This window comes from Myotis lucifugus, unplaced genomic scaffold (genome assembly GCF_000147115.1).
Source record: "Myotis lucifugus unplaced genomic scaffold, Myoluc2.0 scaffold_60, whole genome shotgun sequence".
In the NCBI taxonomy this organism is placed as follows: Eukaryota; Metazoa; Chordata; class Mammalia; order Chiroptera; family Vespertilionidae; genus Myotis; species Myotis lucifugus.
Window position 1 is genome coordinate 3,549,007 of NW_005871108.1, and position 18,383 is coordinate 3,567,389.

The window sequence follows — 18,383 nt, forward strand, 5'->3', positions numbered from 1 at the left end:
TCCAAGACAGTAGCACTAAGCCACATGTGATTATTGAACATTTGAAATGTGGCCAGTACAAATGAGGAACTGCATTTTTTATTTTATGAGTCAGATAAGGTCCCTGCCTGCACAGTGCTCTCAGCCTAATGGGAGCTCCACACAGACACAGGGAAGTGGGCATTTTATTTAATTGTAATTAATTTAAAATTAAATTCAAAAGTCACATGCAGCAAATGATGACCATATTAGACAGTACATCTTCATATTGCTAGAAGAGCAGCCCAGACCTACTCCTCTGCCCAACTGACCCATAAAGTCATGCTCTGACATGTGATCCTGCTTTCCTGGCTATGCTAGCTGGACCAGGGGTGACCATCTAACCCACTCTAGGCTACCCAGTTGAGACTGGTGTCTTGAACAAATTTGCTATGGGAGTCAACCACCTTCTGCTGTGGGGACAAAGAAGAGGAAAGCTGGTTTGCAGAGAGGTAAAATTAGTGGAGATGCATGTCAAGAAACAGAGGGAAACACCTGCTAATGTTCCAGTTTCTAATACTTGTTCGTTAGAAAGTCAGGCTGCCATGTCAACAGAAGTTATGACATTTGCAACCAAAAGAGTCGTGATCAGGACCTGGATCTCATGCCTTTCTAGAAAAAGAAGATCTCACGAACACTGGCAGCTAAAAGTAAAAGGCTGGTGCAGCCACTATGGAAGACAGTATGGAGTTTCCTCAAAAAACTGGAAATGGAACTCCCATTTGACCCTGTGATCCCACTTCTAGGAATATATCCCAAGAAACCAGAAACACCAATCAGAAAGGATATATGCACCCCTATGTTCATAGCAGCACAATTCACCATAGCTAGGATCTGGAAACAGCCTAAGTGCCCATCAGTAGATGAATGGATTAGAAAACTGTGGTACATCTACACGATGGAATACTATGCTGCTGTAAAAAAGAAGGAACTCTTACCATTTGCAACAGCATGGATGGAACTGGAGAGCATTATGCTAAGTGAAACAAGCCAGTCAATGAAGGAAAAATACCACATGATCTCACTCATTCATGGATAATAAAGATCTTTACAAACTTTTGAACAATAATAGATACAGAGGCAAAGCTGCCTCAAACTGATTGTCAAACTGCAGTGGGAAGGCCAGGGAGGGTTGGGGGACAGGAGGGAGGGGAGTAAGAGATCAACCGAAGGACTTGTATGCATCCATATAAGCATAACTAATGGACATAAGACACTGGGGGGTAAGGGAGGGCAGGGGTTTGTCAAGGGCGGGGGGGAAAAAAAGGACACTTATGTAATACCCTTTGTAATACTTTTAGCAAAAAATAAAAAAATAAAAAATAATAAAAGTAAAAGGCAACATGATGACAGGGTTGATCTGAGAAGAGCTTTGTGGGCGTAGAGATTCAGAAACAAGTCAGTTTTCTTGAGCACCTGCTATGTGTCAGGTATTGGACTGGCCCTAGGTAGGACTGGAATGGTAAACATATGACACTTACGCTACCACTTCTTTATCCCTTGCTCATGGAATATATCATTAATCAATAACAGTGTATTATGGCAGCCATTACCAATCAATTAAGGTTGATTGTTAATAAAACATTTTGGTCATTCTTGCTATATCATTTGTTGAAGTCTGGCTGCAAATAATAGAACATATGATAACAATGCCTTAAGCAATAAAGATATTTCTGATTTCACATAACAAGAAGTCTAGAGGAGGGCAATTTTAGGATTGGTTCAGTGGCTCAATGACACTGGATTCAGGGTAAACCTTTCTGCCATTCTCTTGGCCCTGCCATTCTCATGACCACAGAATGGCCACAGCTCAAGCAAGTCAACAACACCCAAAGCAGAAAGGGAAGAGACAGGTAGAAAAGAGACTGTCTCCTAACACCTTCTTCTTATCAGAGAGGGAAATACTAGTATTTCCATGAAGCCTTATATTTCATTGATCCAAGCGGGGTGCAGGCCCACTTCTAGCACAATTATTACCAAGAGGAAATAGTTATGCCTGGCCAATGTGGCTCAGTAGTTGAGCATCAAACTATGAACCAGGAGGTCACAAGTTAGATTCCAGGTCAGGGTACATGCCCAGGTTTCAGGCTCAGTCCCCAGTGTGGAGCATGCAGAAGGCAGCCGATGGATGATTCTCTCTCATCATTGATATCTCTCTCTCTCTCTGTCTCTCTCTCTCTCTCTCTCTCTCTCTCTCTCTCTCTCTTCCTCTCTGAAATCAATAAAATTTTTTAAGAGGGAATAGTCATGATTTAGACCAATCACAATTCAGCCTCTGGGAGTGAGCATATTTCCACCCAAAAAATCAGGCTTCTGTTAGCAAGAATGAAGGGGAAATGATTGAAGGCAAGCAACAGTGTCTGCCTCATGTGCCCTGGCATTGGAACTATTCCCAATTCTCATGAGCAGCAGTCTCCTCACCTCTAAAATGAGCTACTAGGAAGATGGTATATCAAGACTTACAAGCACTACTCTCTCTTCCCCCAGCCAGGTGGTTCCCTCTACTGCCCTATTGAAGGTACCTATCCCTGTTACCCCTTGGCAGCCTTCCTTCCTCTCCCCTCAGCCATCTGGTTTGCTAGTCATCTGATGTATGCAGTCAAGGCCCAACCAGTATGTTCTTCCTGTGAGCGGGCAGACGAGATGGAGTGAAGAAGCAGTTCTTAGCCCAGGTCCCTGGAAGAACCAGATAGGAAGCTAGTTCTGTCACAGGAGACTGCCCTTGGAGTGGGAGAGGAAGGTAGAAACTCTACTGAGGTTGAAAGAGAAGTTTTGTTGAAAATAAGAGTAGGTTTTTGTGACAGAACTAAGCCTATGCCCAAAGTTTTGGGGACTAGGACTAAAAAGAACTCATCATCATCATTATAGCAATGACTTACCCCAGAACTGAATGTTGGATTATGTCTCAAGGGACAATGAAGGTGGGACACATCACAGCCTATATGACATTCAAGCCATCCCCCTGCTCTTTTCTCCTTGCCAACAGAACCCTTTCTATCTCTCTCTCTCCCTTCCTCTCTGAAATCAATAAAAATCTATTTTAAAAATAAATAAATAAATAAAAATTAAATTTTTAAATGCCCTCAGGTGAGGAATAATAATAATAATAATAATAATAATAATAAATATAAGAGGAATGGCACTGTCTACCTTAGAGAGAGGTTAGAATTAAATGAGATTATGTAAAACATGTGGCACAAGTTAAGGACTCAAAAAATATGTTTCTTAGCTACCAGCCACCTCTGCCCACACTTCTGAGAACTCTATTGTTATTTTGTGCATTGGGGTTGTCTCTCCCAACAAAATGGAACTCCCAGAGAACAGAAACTGGGCTTGATTCAAACCCAGAGTCAGTTTCCATGAATGCCAGGGCAGGACACATTTGTTCACCGGGAGGGAGAAGGTGCCACACTCCAAGAGGTCCCAGCTCAGCTCAAACTCACCCCTCTAGGTAGCCTTCCCAGATGCCCACACTGGTTCCACCTCAGCCATCACCTCTGCGGTCCCCTAGATCCACTCTCCTGTGTCTGTGTGGAGGTCTGTCCCCCACCAGGATGGGAGCACTGTGAGGATAGGGACCTCATCTGACTCATCTCTGTGTCCCCAGAATGCAGCAGGGATCTCCTATCCTATGTGCTCCACAAATGCACATTTGTCAACTCTGAAGTCAGAAAAACTGCTAGAGCCCCTGCTCACCCAGGCCATTCCAGACTGGGTCCTCCTCCTTTCCCACAGAACATGCTATAAATGGACAGCACACCAGCTGGCACTCAGTACAGGGCTTGGATTTCACAAACCAATGGCCTGCCCCAGGATGGGGGTGGGGTCGTGGGGGCCCCGGAGTGTGACCATAAATAGTCCAGCTCTGAGTCTTCCTCTCTCTGCTCTGATTTCTACCTGAGTCACCCAGCAAGCAGGGCCAGGTTGCCTAAAGGCGATGGCCTGGAAAGCTGAGGGCACGACCATGGCCTTGTAGCCAGCATTCTTGAGACTCCAAGGATAGACACAGTTGGTATCCACACCCACCCCAGCCAAGATCCTGGCCCAGAAGCCTGATAAAGCAGTGACACATGGGCCCTTCCTCTTCAGGGAAGCTGAGACAGATACAAACACTGTACAAACTGAGACAGATACAAACATGAGATTCCATTCCCGAGGCCCCAGGTCCCAGCTCTCCCAAGGAGAGAAGCCAGGGCCCCAAGGATCCAGGCTTCTCTAAAAACACAAGGGACAGATGCCTAGCCTGTTTGGCTCAGTGGATAGAGCGTCGACCTGTGGACTCAAGGGTCCCCGGTTCGATTCTGGTCAAGGGCACATGCCCAGGTTGTGGGCTCAATCCCTAGTGGGAAGTATGCGGGAGGCAGCCAATCAATGATTCTCTCTCATCATTGATGTTTCTATCTCTCTCTCCCTCTTCCTTCCTCCCTGAAATTAATAAAAATATTTTTAAAGCCCTAACCAGTTTGGCTCAATGGATAGAGCATCGGCCTGTGGACTGAAGAGTCCCAGGTTCAAATCTGGTCAAGGGCATGTACCTTGGTTGCGGGCACATCCCCAGTAGGGGGTGTGCAGGAGGCAGCTGATCAATGTTTCTCTCTCATCAATGTTTCTAACTCTCTATCCCTCTCCCTTTCTCTCTGTAAAAAATCAATAAAATATATTTAATATATACATATTTTTAAATAAATAAATAAATAAACAAACAAACAAACACAAGGAACAGATAAGGCAGGACCATTTGCCTGGCCCAGGGAGCAAAGAAAAGGAAATACATCTGCGTTTGATCTTAGCCAAAAGGCTGAGAAGAGATAGGGGATGCATCTGTTTTGGCTCAATACAGTATCCCCAGTATTTATCTCAGTGCTCAATAAATGTTTGGGACTGAATATCTTGGCATTGAGTCTTGGCTGAAGCCTGTTCTCTAAGCTCAAGCTGTTCCTTATCTGTTCAGGGGGTGATCACTTACTCGCCCCCGCCTGAAATTACATGATCTGCCCATTTGTTTACTAGTTAATGGCCTTTCTCCTCCAACCAAAATATCAGCCCTGTGAGGGCAGAGACCTGTTTTCTTGTTCATTAGGGTATCCCCAGCATCTAGAATAGTACCAACATATACCAAGTAATCAGTAAATAAGAAATTTTTTAAATGAATATTGACAGGCCTGGGGCTTCTCAGCCTGAAGAGACATCAAATTGGGCTCTGGAGTGATATAGGCTTGGGTTTTACTTCCTTGCTCTGTGACCTTGGACAGCTGACTTGACTTTTGTAAGCCTCTATTTTCTCATCTTTACAATGGGAGCAAAATATATCTACTTCAAGCATATTGATATTCAACACCTGAAAGGCACTTCGCCCTGCCTGGCATGGAATAGATCTTCAATAAGTAATATAGTTATTCTTCCTGCTGCCGTTCTTAGTGTAACAGTATAAGGGGATGAGCACACAATGTGGTTACAGACAGGCAAAGATTTTAATCCAGGCCCTGTCACTTGCTCTCTGGTCTTGGCAAGTCTCAAGGTCTCTCTGAGCCTGAGTTTCTCTGCCTAAATAATGGGCACTTGATACACCAGCTCTCGGAGTAAGGCTCTATAAAGATTCAAGTCAGGGCTGCCCACATTCCCACCCAGGATGGTATGGAGTGGACATGAGATTCCAACAGGCTCTGGAAGGGCTGACCTTTAAAGTCCTGCTGGTCTAGCAAGGCTGGACTATAAATAGTCCCCAGCCCCTGGCAGGCCCTGAAACAGGATTGAACAACAGAGCCTAGGTTGCCACACTCTGAGCAAAAGAATCTCACCTCACCACACCCTTATGCAGCATAAGGGGCACCATCTATCAAGATCCTAAAGGCATGTGAAAGCTTTGATCTAATAATATCCTTTGCAGGAGCCCTGCTTCAGATAAATGCTCATAAGTGCTCAGAGGGGTCACAGCACCATTGTCTTTGGTCCAAGAGACTAGTGACAACTTGAATGTCCATGGGTAGAGGCTGCTAAATATAAGATATGAGCTTCCTGACTCAGTCTTTTTTATTTAACTTTATATTTTTAAATTTAGTTTTAGAGAGAGAGGAAGGGAGAGGGAGAGAAAGATCAATGTGAAAGCAAAACATCGATAGGCTGCCTCTTGCACCAAGCCCACAACCCAGTCATGTGCCCTGACCAGGAATTGAATCGACAACCTATCGGTGCACAGAATTATGCCCAACCAACTGAGCTCCAGCCAGGGCTCCTAATTCAGTTTTATTCTTGGCTATATCACCAGTGCCTACATTTAGTCATGGAACACAGACAGGACTCAGTAAATATTGGTTAAATCAATGTACAAATATCAATACTAGAGGCCCAGTGCACAAAATTCATGAGGGGGAGCGGGGTTGGCGCTGGGGGGCGGGGGGAGGCGGGATCCCTCAGCCCCGCCTGTGCCCTCGGGGGATGTCCAACTACTGATTTGCAGGAGGCAACAGGTAAGGCGCTCGCTGACCAACCCCGCCCCCCCCCCCATCACTGCCACTGGTTGCCTCCTTCTCAGGGGGCAGTGCGCATCATAGGGACCTGTTGTCTGCCAGTTGTTTAGCCGTTTGGTCGATTTGCATATTAGGGTTTTATTATATAGGATGATATTGTGCAATCATTATAAAGAATGAAACAGAGCCCTAGCTGGTTAGCCCTAATATGCAGATCGACCAAACGGCTGACTGAAGGGTCCCAGGTTCAATTCCGGTCAAGGGCACATGCCCAGGTTTCGGGCTCAATCCCCAGTAGAAGGCGTGCAAGAGGCAGCCAATTAATGATTCTCTCTCATCACTGATGTTCCCATCTCTCTCTCCCTCTCCCTTCCTCTCTGAAATCAATAAAAACATATTTGAAAAAATACAAGTACGAAACACTGAAATTCTAGTTTCCTAGAACTTCTTAAAAACAAACAAACAAAAAAAAGAATGAAACAGAATTACATGTACTGAGTTGGAAATATGTCCTCAACTTGTTAAATGATAAAAACAAATGTGGAAATTTTCTGCAAGAATGTGAAAATATCAACTGTGGTTATCTCTATGAAAAGACAATTGCTTTACACTCACTCTCCTGGGTTTTTAATAGGCATATATTACTTTCTATATTTTTTTGAAAATCTACTTTTTAAAATATATGTATAGCCCTAGCTGGTTTGGCTCAGTGGATAGAGCATCATCCGGTGGACTGAAGGATCCCGGGTTCGATTCTGGTAAAGGGCACAAAGCTCAGTTGTGGTCTCAATCCCAGGCCCTAGTCAGGTGCGCACGAGAGGCAACCAATCAATGTGTCTCTCTCACATTGATGTTTCTCTCTCTGTCTCTCCCCCTCCTTTCCACGCTAAAAATCAATGGGAAAATATCCTCAAGTGAGGATTAACAAAAAAACCCCCAAAACAAAAATATGTATATAACACCACATTCAAAATAATCTAAGCCAGGATTTGGGGATGAGACCCTCATCAACCCTTCCAGAAGCAAAGAGTTCTAGGGTCTTAAAAAGAAGTACTTATTGAGCGCCTACTATATACCAAGCACCAACCTTAACTATCACAAACACATCTTCATCTAATCGCACCATTTCAAGAAATGGATCTATGTCCTTATTTAACAGTTGAATAAATTGAATAAACTGAGTCTCTCAGGGGTTAATGACTTGCAGTGCTGTATAAATATTTAAGAACATGGGTTCTTGCATCTGACAGATCTAAGCTCAAATTCTATCTCTGCTACTGTGTGACCTTGGGCAAGTAGCTTCACTTCTCTGAGTTTCATTGTTCTCACCTGCACAATGGAATAAATAATGTACCTAATTCACAGAGATAACATATGGAAGACACTTAGCACAGTGTCTAGCACACTATAGGTCAGTGGTTCTCAACCTTCCTAATGCCACGACCCTTTAGTACAGTTCCTCATGTTGTAGTGAACCTCCAACCATAAAATTATTTTCATTGCTACTTCATAACTGTAATTTTGCTACTGTTATGAATCATAATGTAAATATCTGATATGCAGGATGTATTTAGGCGACCCCTGTGAAAGGGTCTTTCGACACCCAAAGGGGTCGCGACCCACAGGTTGAGAACCGCTGCTATGGGTATCCCATGAACAGCAGACACTACATCATTATCATTATTATTTCCTCTCTACCACCATCAGCAGCCAGACTCACACAGCTAATCGAAGCCAGAACCTCCCTCCAGAGCCCCACAGGAATTTTAATCAAGATCCAGAGAACAGGCCAGGGCTGCATTAAGCCAAATTTTGTCTGTGGGGAGTCACATGGCCTAAAACTGTGTGGGTGTGGTATGGTTTATGGTGTGTGTGGTGTGTGTGGAGCCAAATAATGTTCCCTTGAAAACAATGATTAGAACAACAGGTCTTTGTGGCCATGGGAGGACTGAATAGGAGCTACATTCTCGACTCTGTTCCCAGGACAAGAGTCCCACAGGCACCTCAGGAGCATGGCATCACTTGGCTAAGCCAACTAGGGTGACCTCAAATCAGCTGCAACCATTAATAACATCCCACTTTGGATGGTGGTGATGCACTGAGCCAAATTCAGTCAGGACACCTGGCGTGTCCATCTCCCAGGGGAGAAGTTGGCAGGGGCCTAGACGTGGAGTTAGAAGAACCCAGCACAGAAATTCTCAGTTAACCAGTGTCACCCCAATAAATTCAATGGAAAGGAAAGAAAAGAAATTCTCAGGAGTCAGTCAAGCCCAGCTTGAGCCTTGAGGCCCAGCTTGAGTCTTAAGCCTCACCTTAAACATTTAGGAAAGTAAACTGCGATAGACTAGGTTAAAGATAAAGTAGAAAAGGTCTGAGATGTGCCCCAGTGATCATTCCCCCAAACACCCACCAAGATCTAATGTGTGCTGGGCCCAGTGCCAGGCCGGGGGCTCTGAGACAAGCTACACATGATTCCTGCCCTCAAAGGCCTCGGAGTTTACTGGAGGAAACAATAATCTGCTGGTGCTGATGTGATGATAATAAAGGCTGACTTTTATTGAATGCTTACCATGTGGAAGACATCGCGCTATGCACTTCACGCGCATTGTCTCATCCTTATAAACAGCAAATAAAATGAATAAGTATATACTCTGGGCACTGGCCTCAGCATGTTACACACGCTTTACATCTATTATTTTTTCATCTTGCAAATAACTATACAAGGTAGGTATTATTCGAGGCTGAGGCAATGGTGGCCTCTGCAACCAAACTGACCTTGGTTTCAATTCTGAGTCTGCCAATTTATTGGTTGGATGACTTGATGGAAGTTATTTATTCTCAACAAACTTTGGTGACTTTGCCTGTAACAGGGATGATAGAAATTCCTATTATGGTATGTGCCTTTTATATACATGTTACTCTATTCCTGTGTCTTTAATTTGTTTTTAAATGATACTTTTTAAAAAATATATTTGTATTGATTTCAGAGAGGAAGGGAGAAGGAGAGAGAGATAGAAACAGTCAATGAAGGAAAAATACCACATGATCTCACTCATTCATGGATAATAGAGACCATTATAAACTTTTGAACAATAATAGGTACAGAGGCAGAGCTGCCTCAAACAGATTGTCAAACTGCAGCGGGAAGGCCGGGGAGGGTTGGGGGGCAGGAGAGAGGGGGGGTAAGAGATCAACCGAAGGACTTGTATGCATGCATATAAGCATAACCAATGGTCATAAGACACTGGGGGGTAGGGGAGGCCAGGGGATTGTCAAGGGCGGGGGGGGGGAAAAAAGGACACATATGTAATACCCTTTGTAATACTTTAAGCAATAAAAAAATTAAAAAAAAAATCACTGATGAGAACGAATCATTGATTGGTTGCCTCCTGCACGCCCCCTACTGGGGATGGAGCCCGTATCCCTGGCATGTGCCCTTGACCAGAATTGAATCCGGGACCCTTCAGTAAACAGGCCAACGCTCTATCCACTGAGCCTAACCGGCTAGGGCTATTCCTGTATCTTTTAAAAGCCTGATCTTTATGTGGAATGTACTTTCCCTTTGTACAAAGTACCAAAATTGACCTCATTAATTTGCACTGTCCTTTAGTATTATATTTTAATGCATCACAGGCTCACTGTTGACTCTGTCTTGCCAGCCACCCTGGAGGTGGAGGGAGGGGAGGCATTTGGCTGTTCCCCTTTTCCCACAGGCTTGGTCTTCAAGGTCCCAGGCTGGCCCTGGCTCCAGATCTGTGCACACAATGGGCCTCTCTAAGTAGCAGGCAAAGGTATGTTGGCTGCCAGCTTGGGCCCAGACTGGTCACAAACACACCCCTGTGACTGAGAGCAGGCTCAAGACATCTGTGTAAACCCCTGACCTCGCAGAGGAAAAGGTACAGAAGGCAGACTAGGGTTGCTGATGCTCAGATGAGCCCCTGACTTAGGCCAAAGAAGTAGGGCTCTGGCTGGCACCCAGAGTTTGTCAGTGACATTTGTCCTTCTAGGACATTCTCAGGAAGCTCTGTACCTACCAAGACCCAGGCCTCAGGAAAGATGCCCAGCCGTCCTGCCAAGTTCTCATACAAAGGATAGGCCACCTACCCGGCCGGTGTGGCTCAGTGGTTGAGCATCAACCTATGAACCAGAAAGTCAAGGTTCAATTCCTGGTCAGGGCACATGACCAGGTTGCGGGCTTGATCCCCATTGTGGGCATGCAGGAGGCAGCAGATTAATGATTCTCTCTCATCATTGATGTTTCTATCTCTCTCTCCCTCTCCCTTTCCATGGTCCCTTGGAGATAGCTTATGAGTGAGATAGGGGCAGGGAAGTTCTGAACAATGTGACCAGTGACTGGGTTCTAGCAGAGAACCTAGGCTCAGAGAGGCTCTCAAGAGCACTGGCTCCAGACTCAGGCCACTGCCCAGTTCTTACCTTCTCCACATAGACTCCTCCAAATCTCAAGGACCAGCCACAAGCCAGGACCTTAGCTCCCTCACCTCCTCCAAGCTTCTCAGATCATCCATGCAACTCAAAGATTCTTGACCCCAGTGCCCACTCCCACCCTTTTACTGCCTTGGTTGAAATGACCTCCTTCTGTAAGTTTGCTGGGCCAGGAAAGCAACTCAAAAGAGACTTCAACTAAGAAAAAGCCGGGGGGAAATTAACAAAGAAGGCCACAACCTCCAAACTCTTCTTATGCAAGCCTGCTTAAATCAAACCACCACCCTCTCCTTCCTGTTCATGGCCCCATCACCTTCTCCCTCCTGTTCATGGCCTCGCCTCCACGTTGCCATTGAGCATCTATTTGTGCCTCCCTCCAAACCAGAGTGATGCTGCTAAAGCTCAGAGCTGACCATGTGAACCCTGCCGAACACCTTGTAATGGCTCCTCCTTTCTCTCCAGAGAAAGTCCAATTCCTTTTGTCTGGCTCTGCAGAATCTGTCAATCCGGTTAGCCTCCTCTTTTTTTCACTTCCTCACACCATAGGCTCAGATAAAGCTGAATTATTAAAGTCAAGTCACTTTACCCCTCTATGGTTTTGCTCACACAGGTCCCCTGCCTGGAAAGCCTTCCTCCACCCCATACTCACCTCTGCTTATTGTTCATAAAGTGGCAGCATCCCCTTCTCCAGGAAGTCTTTCCTGACAACCCAGAGAGAAGAAAGCACTTCCTCCTCCAATCCCTGGGCAGACCCTATCTCAGCATGTGTGACATGTTGGTGACCTGGTAGATTTGCCCAGCTGTCTCCCCCATAAGACTGAGAAGTGCCCTCAAAACCATTGAGTAGAGCAGCATAAAGGGAGGGGAGAAAAAGAGAAAGCAAACGAGGCCTCTCATCCAAAAGGCAGAAATAATAAATGACTTTATGTCGATAAATCTGACACCTTGGATGAAAAGGACAAATTCCTTGAAAGACAAAAACTACCAACGTTCATTCAAGGAAAAAAATAGATCCTCTAACTTACCCTATTAACAACATTAAAATCAGAGTTAAAAACATTTCTATAAAGGTGGCTTCCCTGGAGAATGCTACTAAACATTTAAGGAGGAAATAATATCAATTCTATATAAATGCAGTGAAACAGGAGGGGAGTTACTAACATTTATAAAGTGCCTACTATGTGCCAAATCCTATCTTGGGCAACAGAGAGGCCAAGCTTGTCAGGCCAGTATGGCTTGACCACCAGAGAAGGTGACATTCATAATGAAAGCTATTGGTTATCTCTGATCTAATCTAACCTTAGCCAATATAGAAACTGAGGCCCAGAGAAGCAAAGGTCTTACCAAGGCCAGAGATTCGCCACAAAGCAGACAGGTGTTTAGAAACTGATTTTTTAATAGTTTGTGTAGAAGAGACAGTGTTTATGTTTTATCTCTCCTACCAGATGGTGAGCTCCTTCAAGAGAGGCCTGGGTCTAGCTCAGCTTCTAACTCAATGCTCTGCACACCAGGTACACAGTAGGTCTCTGCAAATGTTTCTTGACTTAGTGAGGAAGGAATAGGGTTAATGAATTAGATGGAAGGTTTGGATATTAGCTCCTAAACCAGGAGATGCTTCAACTATCTAACACTCAGAGATGCTACCTTCTCAAAATGATCCACACTCAGAACCCAAATAGAAACATTCTCAACCTAAAGGTGAGGGGCTGAGGGGGACCTCCATGTGGATTAAAAATGTGTCTATAGTAGAAATTTTGCCACCTATAGGCTAGACTTTCAAACAGCAAAAACTAAAAGAGCTTTTCAAGTCAACCAAAATATGACAATTTGATAAAGTTCAACTGTTTCAAATTGCATTAATGGCTATAAATATCAAAGTAACAAGACATCTGGGAGAAAAAGTATCTTATAGCCATATCATTAATATAACTGCTGTTAAAATATGATTGATGTACTTATGCTTTTAGGGACCAACACTGCAGCGTCAGCTTTTTAAAAATATACACTGTAGGCGCGCTCTCTCCCTCCCGGGAGCACTCCCGCGCCTTTCCCTTCCTCCTCTTCTTCCCCTGCAGGCATGCATCTCCTAAACTCTAAGGGTCCTCACAGACCTGCAACCAGGGGAGCAATGGGCTGTAACCCCCCCAGAACCTGTCCCCAAGGCCCCCTTTTCTCTGACTCTCCAGTGAGCTGACAGCAGTCCCGCCTTGGCTCACTTCTTTCCCATAATGTTTCTAGAGAACCTAAGCAGTCCCACCTAGTCTCTCTCCTGTTGCTTCTTCTATCCTAGGCTCTTCCTTGTTTCACTGTCCCCAGCTTCACTAAACTTACTCTCTAAATAAATAAATACACTGTATATGTTAAAAGTGCACCAAAAAATAAAAACTGCACCAGTAGCATTTAAATAGATACACCTAAAATGTAAAAGTAAAACAAAACTGAGAGAGCCCTGGCCCATGTGGCTTGGTTGGTTGGCGCATGGTCCAATGCACCAATAGGTGGCAGGTTCGATTCCGGTAAGGGCACATACCCAGGTTGCGGGTTCAATCCCAGGTCTGGGTGAGAGCAAGAGACAGCTGATTGATGTTTCTCTCTCACAGCAATGTTTCTCTCTCTCTCTCTCTCTCTCTCTCTCTCTCCCCCTCTTTCTCTTTTCCTCTCTCTAAAAAAAAAAATAAATTAATTAAAAAATATTAAAAACAAAAACTGAGAGAGAACAAGAATGCCAAAGATCACCCAGAGACCCAAAGCCTGTTTATTTCTGTGGCCTCTTAGAGACCCATTTGGGGAAACAAAGGCAACCTGTCAGGATCTGGGCCTGGGGCTCAGCTCAGCATGGCATTCTCCATCAGCCCCCGCCACCTCCCTGTGCCTGTTCTGGGCCATGAGCCAGACACATTCCTCAGGCCCCCACAACTTCCGGAAATTGCAGGCTGAAGTTTGAGGAAAGGGCTGAGCCAAGCAGAAATCTCTTGAGAGAGATGGCAAAAGGCAGATACGCAACAACCACAGCAAGAGGCCTATAACAACCAATGGGGAAACTGAGGCCTAGAGAAGGCAAAGGTCTGATCCAAGACCACACAGTGAGGGGATCGTGGAGGGGAACCACCCACAAAACAAACAAAAGAAAAAAACACCTCCTCTCTGATCCTTGTTCATTGACATTCTGCACATAAAGGCCAAGTCTTCTCCCAAATGAGAATGGGTGTCAGGGTCTTAGGGGCCCTGAGTGCTAGAAGAACTGGGACTTCAGAGCTCTCCTGGTTCCTCAGGGAAGAGTCTTAGCAGTCCCATCTCCAGTCCCTTCTCTCTTCCCCTGAGTCACTCATTGAGTGACAAATCCTGCCATGGACCTTTTGTCCTGTTCACACAACCCAGCAAGGCAGAAATTACAGACCTGACTTGCAGATGAGGAAACTACAGTGCAGGGACTTACCCAAGGCCACAGAGATAGGGAGTGGGGCAGAGGAAATGAAAACCAGGTCTGTCTGGCTCTGCGCCGGCTCTCCCACCATCCCATGCAGTCTCAAGGCAGGTCTCCAAGTTCTATTTCTGTTTTCAATCCTGCCCACCTCCCAGACCCCACCGCTTGAGGCCCGGAGGAGGTAGGGACAAGCTAAACACCCTGGGTTCCCCAGTGCTTACCTTCCAATACCACTTCTTTGCCTGTCTTCTTCAGAACCTGCACCGCCTCGTCATGAGTGGCAGAGGAAAGGTCTTCCCCGTTCACGGACAGGATGGCATCCCCAACAAAGAGGGCCTCTGTCTGGTCAGCTGCCAAGCCTTTGAAGATCTTGGAAATGAGAATAGGCATCTTGTTCTCCCGGCCCCCTGCACAGCACAGAAAGAGGATGAAACTGAGGCAGACACTCCAACGCTCAGGAGTCACATGGAGGCAAAATTATTTTTGAAGGCGTCCCGCAGTGACCAACCCAGTGCTGGGAAAGGGGAGATAGGAGGGTAAAGAGAATTTCAGCAAAGAATCTTAGAAGTTTGGGACATTAATAATACTCATAAGTCAACCAAAGGACTTGTATGCATGTATATTAGCATAACCAATGGACACAGACACTGGGGCGGTGGGGACTTGCCCGGGGTGGGAATGGTTGGGTGGGGGGAAGGGGGGTCAATTGGGGGAAAAGGAGACATATGTAAAACTTAAGATAATAAATAAATAAATAAATAAATAAATAAATAAATAAAATAATAATAAGTCATTTTTGAAGGTTGTTTATAAAGACTGAAATGATTATATGCAAATTTGAGCAGCTAGATTGTACAAGAAATTCTTTGAAAATTCCCTTTTTGCTGTCTTCCAAGAGTTGGATTCCATTATACATGCTTTGTTCTTTCTTTAGACCTGGAAAAAAATATGCAGTCTTTCAACAAGTGATTTATTCTTTTCTTTTCCATGATTAGAAATCCTATGATCCCTTAGACCAGTGGTTCTCAACCTTCTGGCCCTTTAAATACAGTTCCTCATGTTGTGACCCAACCATAAAATTATTTTTGTTGCTACTTCATAACTGTAATGTTGCTACTGTGATGAATCGTAATGTAAATATCTGATATGCAGGATGGTCTTAGGTGACCCCTGTGAAAGGGTCGTTCGACCGCCAAAGGGGTCGCAACCCACAAGTTGAGAACCGCTGCCTTAGACAGTTCCTTCTGGAACAAACTTTCCTCTTCTCCCCAGCCAGCCCCAGTGGGTTCACCTCTACAGGCTCTGGGACTAGGACAGGAGTTAAGACATGCGAATGTTTCCTCACTGAGAAAGTCATTTTCTAAATTCATAATGTTATAGTTTGGTCACTGGATCTTTTGGTCCAATGCTTTGGGTGTTCACCAGTGTTTGAGAAATTTACAAGGGGCTTCAGTAATTTTTCCTTAAATACATATTTTGGTTTTTAAGCAATTTTCCCACAGTGAGGGAAACCCATTGATACCCCCTAATCTGGCATTATGATGGGATTAGCTATTGCCATGGCTCCAAATTTTACATTCCAGTGTATAGACCTAGACCTTAAAATCTAGAGATTTCAAAAGCCTAGATAAATAAGTAAATAGCTAATACATTTTACTGAATTGCTTTGTTGCTAAATTCTTGAATGTCCTTTTAAAATAAAAAAAATAGTAATAATAGTTACTGCTAGTTCCAAGTGCCAAAGAGCTAAATGTTGTCAATGGTGTTTCATTGCATCTTCACAACACCCCAATCACACAGACATGTTCAGTTTCCAATGAGGAAAACTGAAGTGTGAAGAGAAGTCCCTTGCCCACAGTGGTCCAGTTAGTAAGTGGCAAAGCCAGTATATATTTGAACTAGGTCTCCTAGCTTCAGAACCAATACTGTTAACTCTATGGCAGACTGCAAGTAGGACCCTCAGGTATCACACCACTGGTCCATCCCTGAAATACTGAAGAGGAACTAGTGGCATAGAGAGGGGGTGGTCATTATCCCAAGATCACAAAACAAATGTGTGGCAGCTGGAGAATTGGAAGTCTCTCCTGACCCCCATGCAGACCTAACCGTTTGCTTCTTGTTCTGCACAGAGCTTGAGGCCAAGGAAAGGAAAAGGTTTCTATTTATATCTGCCCTGCTTGGCCTGGAACTGGGAACTTCAGTTCAATGTGGAACTATGATCATTCCTGGCTGCTTGGGCTGGACTGGACCCTAGAGGGGAGGTCATCATGGCCACAGGAGTGCAATCTACATACATGAAGAATTAAATGGAGCTGACACTTCCCCTGATGCCTCCTAAAAGTACCTTCACTACCACCTGGAAGTATGGCGCTAGGCTAGGGTGTAACTTTATGTGACCTTGGAAAGTCCCTGCTTCTCTCCTAGTCTGTTTGTCTATCTACAAAGTGTAACTTTATATGAACTCTAAGTTCCTTCCTGCTTTGACACATTAAGCGTACAATTTCTGGATGGATCTGTTTTTACCCCACGCTAGAGTTTGGGGCTAAGGTGGGTGCTCACTCCCTGGATTCTCATTTTCCTCTTTTAGACCCTTTTGGTTCACTACATGGGGATTTGCCCTTCCACGGGAAAGAACCAACTCCCCTGGCACTATCTAGTGGCCTGATAATTAAGGTTCAAATCCCAGCTCTGCCACTCATTGACTGTGGAATCCTGGGGAAATTGTTTCTTTTCTGAATCTCAGTTTCTTACCTGCAAAATATTGATTTATGCTCCCTACCTTTTACCACCTATTGCCAGGATGAAGTGGACATGAGCCTAGAGTACTGTAGCACTTAGCACCACCATCCCCACCCTCTCACCCAGGCCAGAGGGTCTGGAAGCACAGGAACAGAGCATATCCAGAATGATAGCAGGATTGGCCTGAGACCCTGAAAAGTAATTGTGGGAGGAACTGTGAACCCAACAGCTGGGGGTTTGCAGGGATTTTAAGCACTACTTTTCGTTGCTTTGGGAATCTCTCCTGGCCTCCATTTTCCCTCTCATCTAACAGCAATAATTAACCAGGCACCTACTGTGTGCTGGCAGGGTGAATGCTTTAGATTCCTGTGCTCATAGAAACATCACAACTATATTATTAGCCTCACTATATAGTTGAGGAAACGGAGGTTCAAAGATGGGAAGTGATTTGAGTTCACACAGTTGATCCTGGACTCAAAAACAGTCTGGTTGCACCCTAAAAAAAGCTATCAGGCACAGCTGGTGTGGCTAAGTAGTTGAGCATCCACCTATGAATCAGTTCAAGGTTCGATTCCCAGTCAGGGCACATGCCCGGGTTGTGGGCTCATTCCCCAGTGTGGGGCTTGCAGGAGCAGCTGATTAATGATCCTCTCTCATCATTGATGCTTCTCTCTCTCTCTCTTTCTCTCTCTCTCTCTCTCTCTCTCTCTCTCTCTCTCTCTCCCTTCTTTCCTCTATGAAATCAATAAAAATATTTTTTACAAAAACTTGTAAATATTGGGATCTGAGAGCTCCCAGAGAGGAGTAACAACTCTATGTCCACCCCTCTCAGTCCTGTGCAAGGAGACAGTAAGATCAGGAAACTCAAACCCACCTCTTTGCCTAGGTTCACAGCCTTACTAGGTTCTCATATTTCTGTGTCTTTTCCTGGCCCCTGTCTGTGAGCCCAGCAGGTGTCTCCAATTGACCCCTATACTTTGAACTCCAGGTCTTACCCACAGCTCCCACCTTGTTGGTGTCTCAGGGACTTCCCCCTCCCGGCCCTAGTAACCTCCCAGTCCCAGGCCCCAATCCCTTTTCTCCATCCTCTGCTTTCCTGGGGCCCATCTTGTCCTTGATGTCCAAGCAACCCCTGAATGGTAACTGCTCTCAGATCTCTATGCCTCCACACACAACTCCCCACCCACGTGTCCTTGGTGCGTCCCCAACCCCCTCCACACCTGTGCCTTTCAACTGAGACACCGGACTCTTGAAACCCTCTCCAACGACCTTGGTGCTCCGGTTCCCTCTGT

The 18,383-nt window shown here is 45.0% G+C and overlaps 1 protein-coding gene and 1 non-coding gene across 2 annotated transcripts in view; both read right to left on the reverse strand.

Annotated features, from left to right (window-relative positions):
* The window catches only part of SNTA1 (syntrophin alpha 1), a 24,621-nt gene extending 9,353 nt beyond the window's left edge, over positions 1-15,268 (reverse strand). Inside the window, exons 1-2 of the mRNA XM_006089408.3 lie at positions 15,209-15,268; positions 14,574-14,805 (exon numbers count right to left, since the gene is read on the reverse strand). Coding sequence (XP_006089470.2) covers positions 14,574-14,805; positions 15,209-15,268 — 292 coding nt within the window. The remainder of the gene's footprint in view (positions 1-14,573; positions 14,806-15,208) is intronic.
* Positions 15,269-15,577: 309 nt separating this feature from the next.
* On the reverse strand, positions 15,578-15,702 carry LOC111826203. The gene has a single exon (XR_002829485.1). It is a non-coding gene; the product is annotated as a small nucleolar RNA SNORD22 (small nucleolar RNA).
* Positions 15,703-18,383: the final 2,681 nt, after the last annotated feature.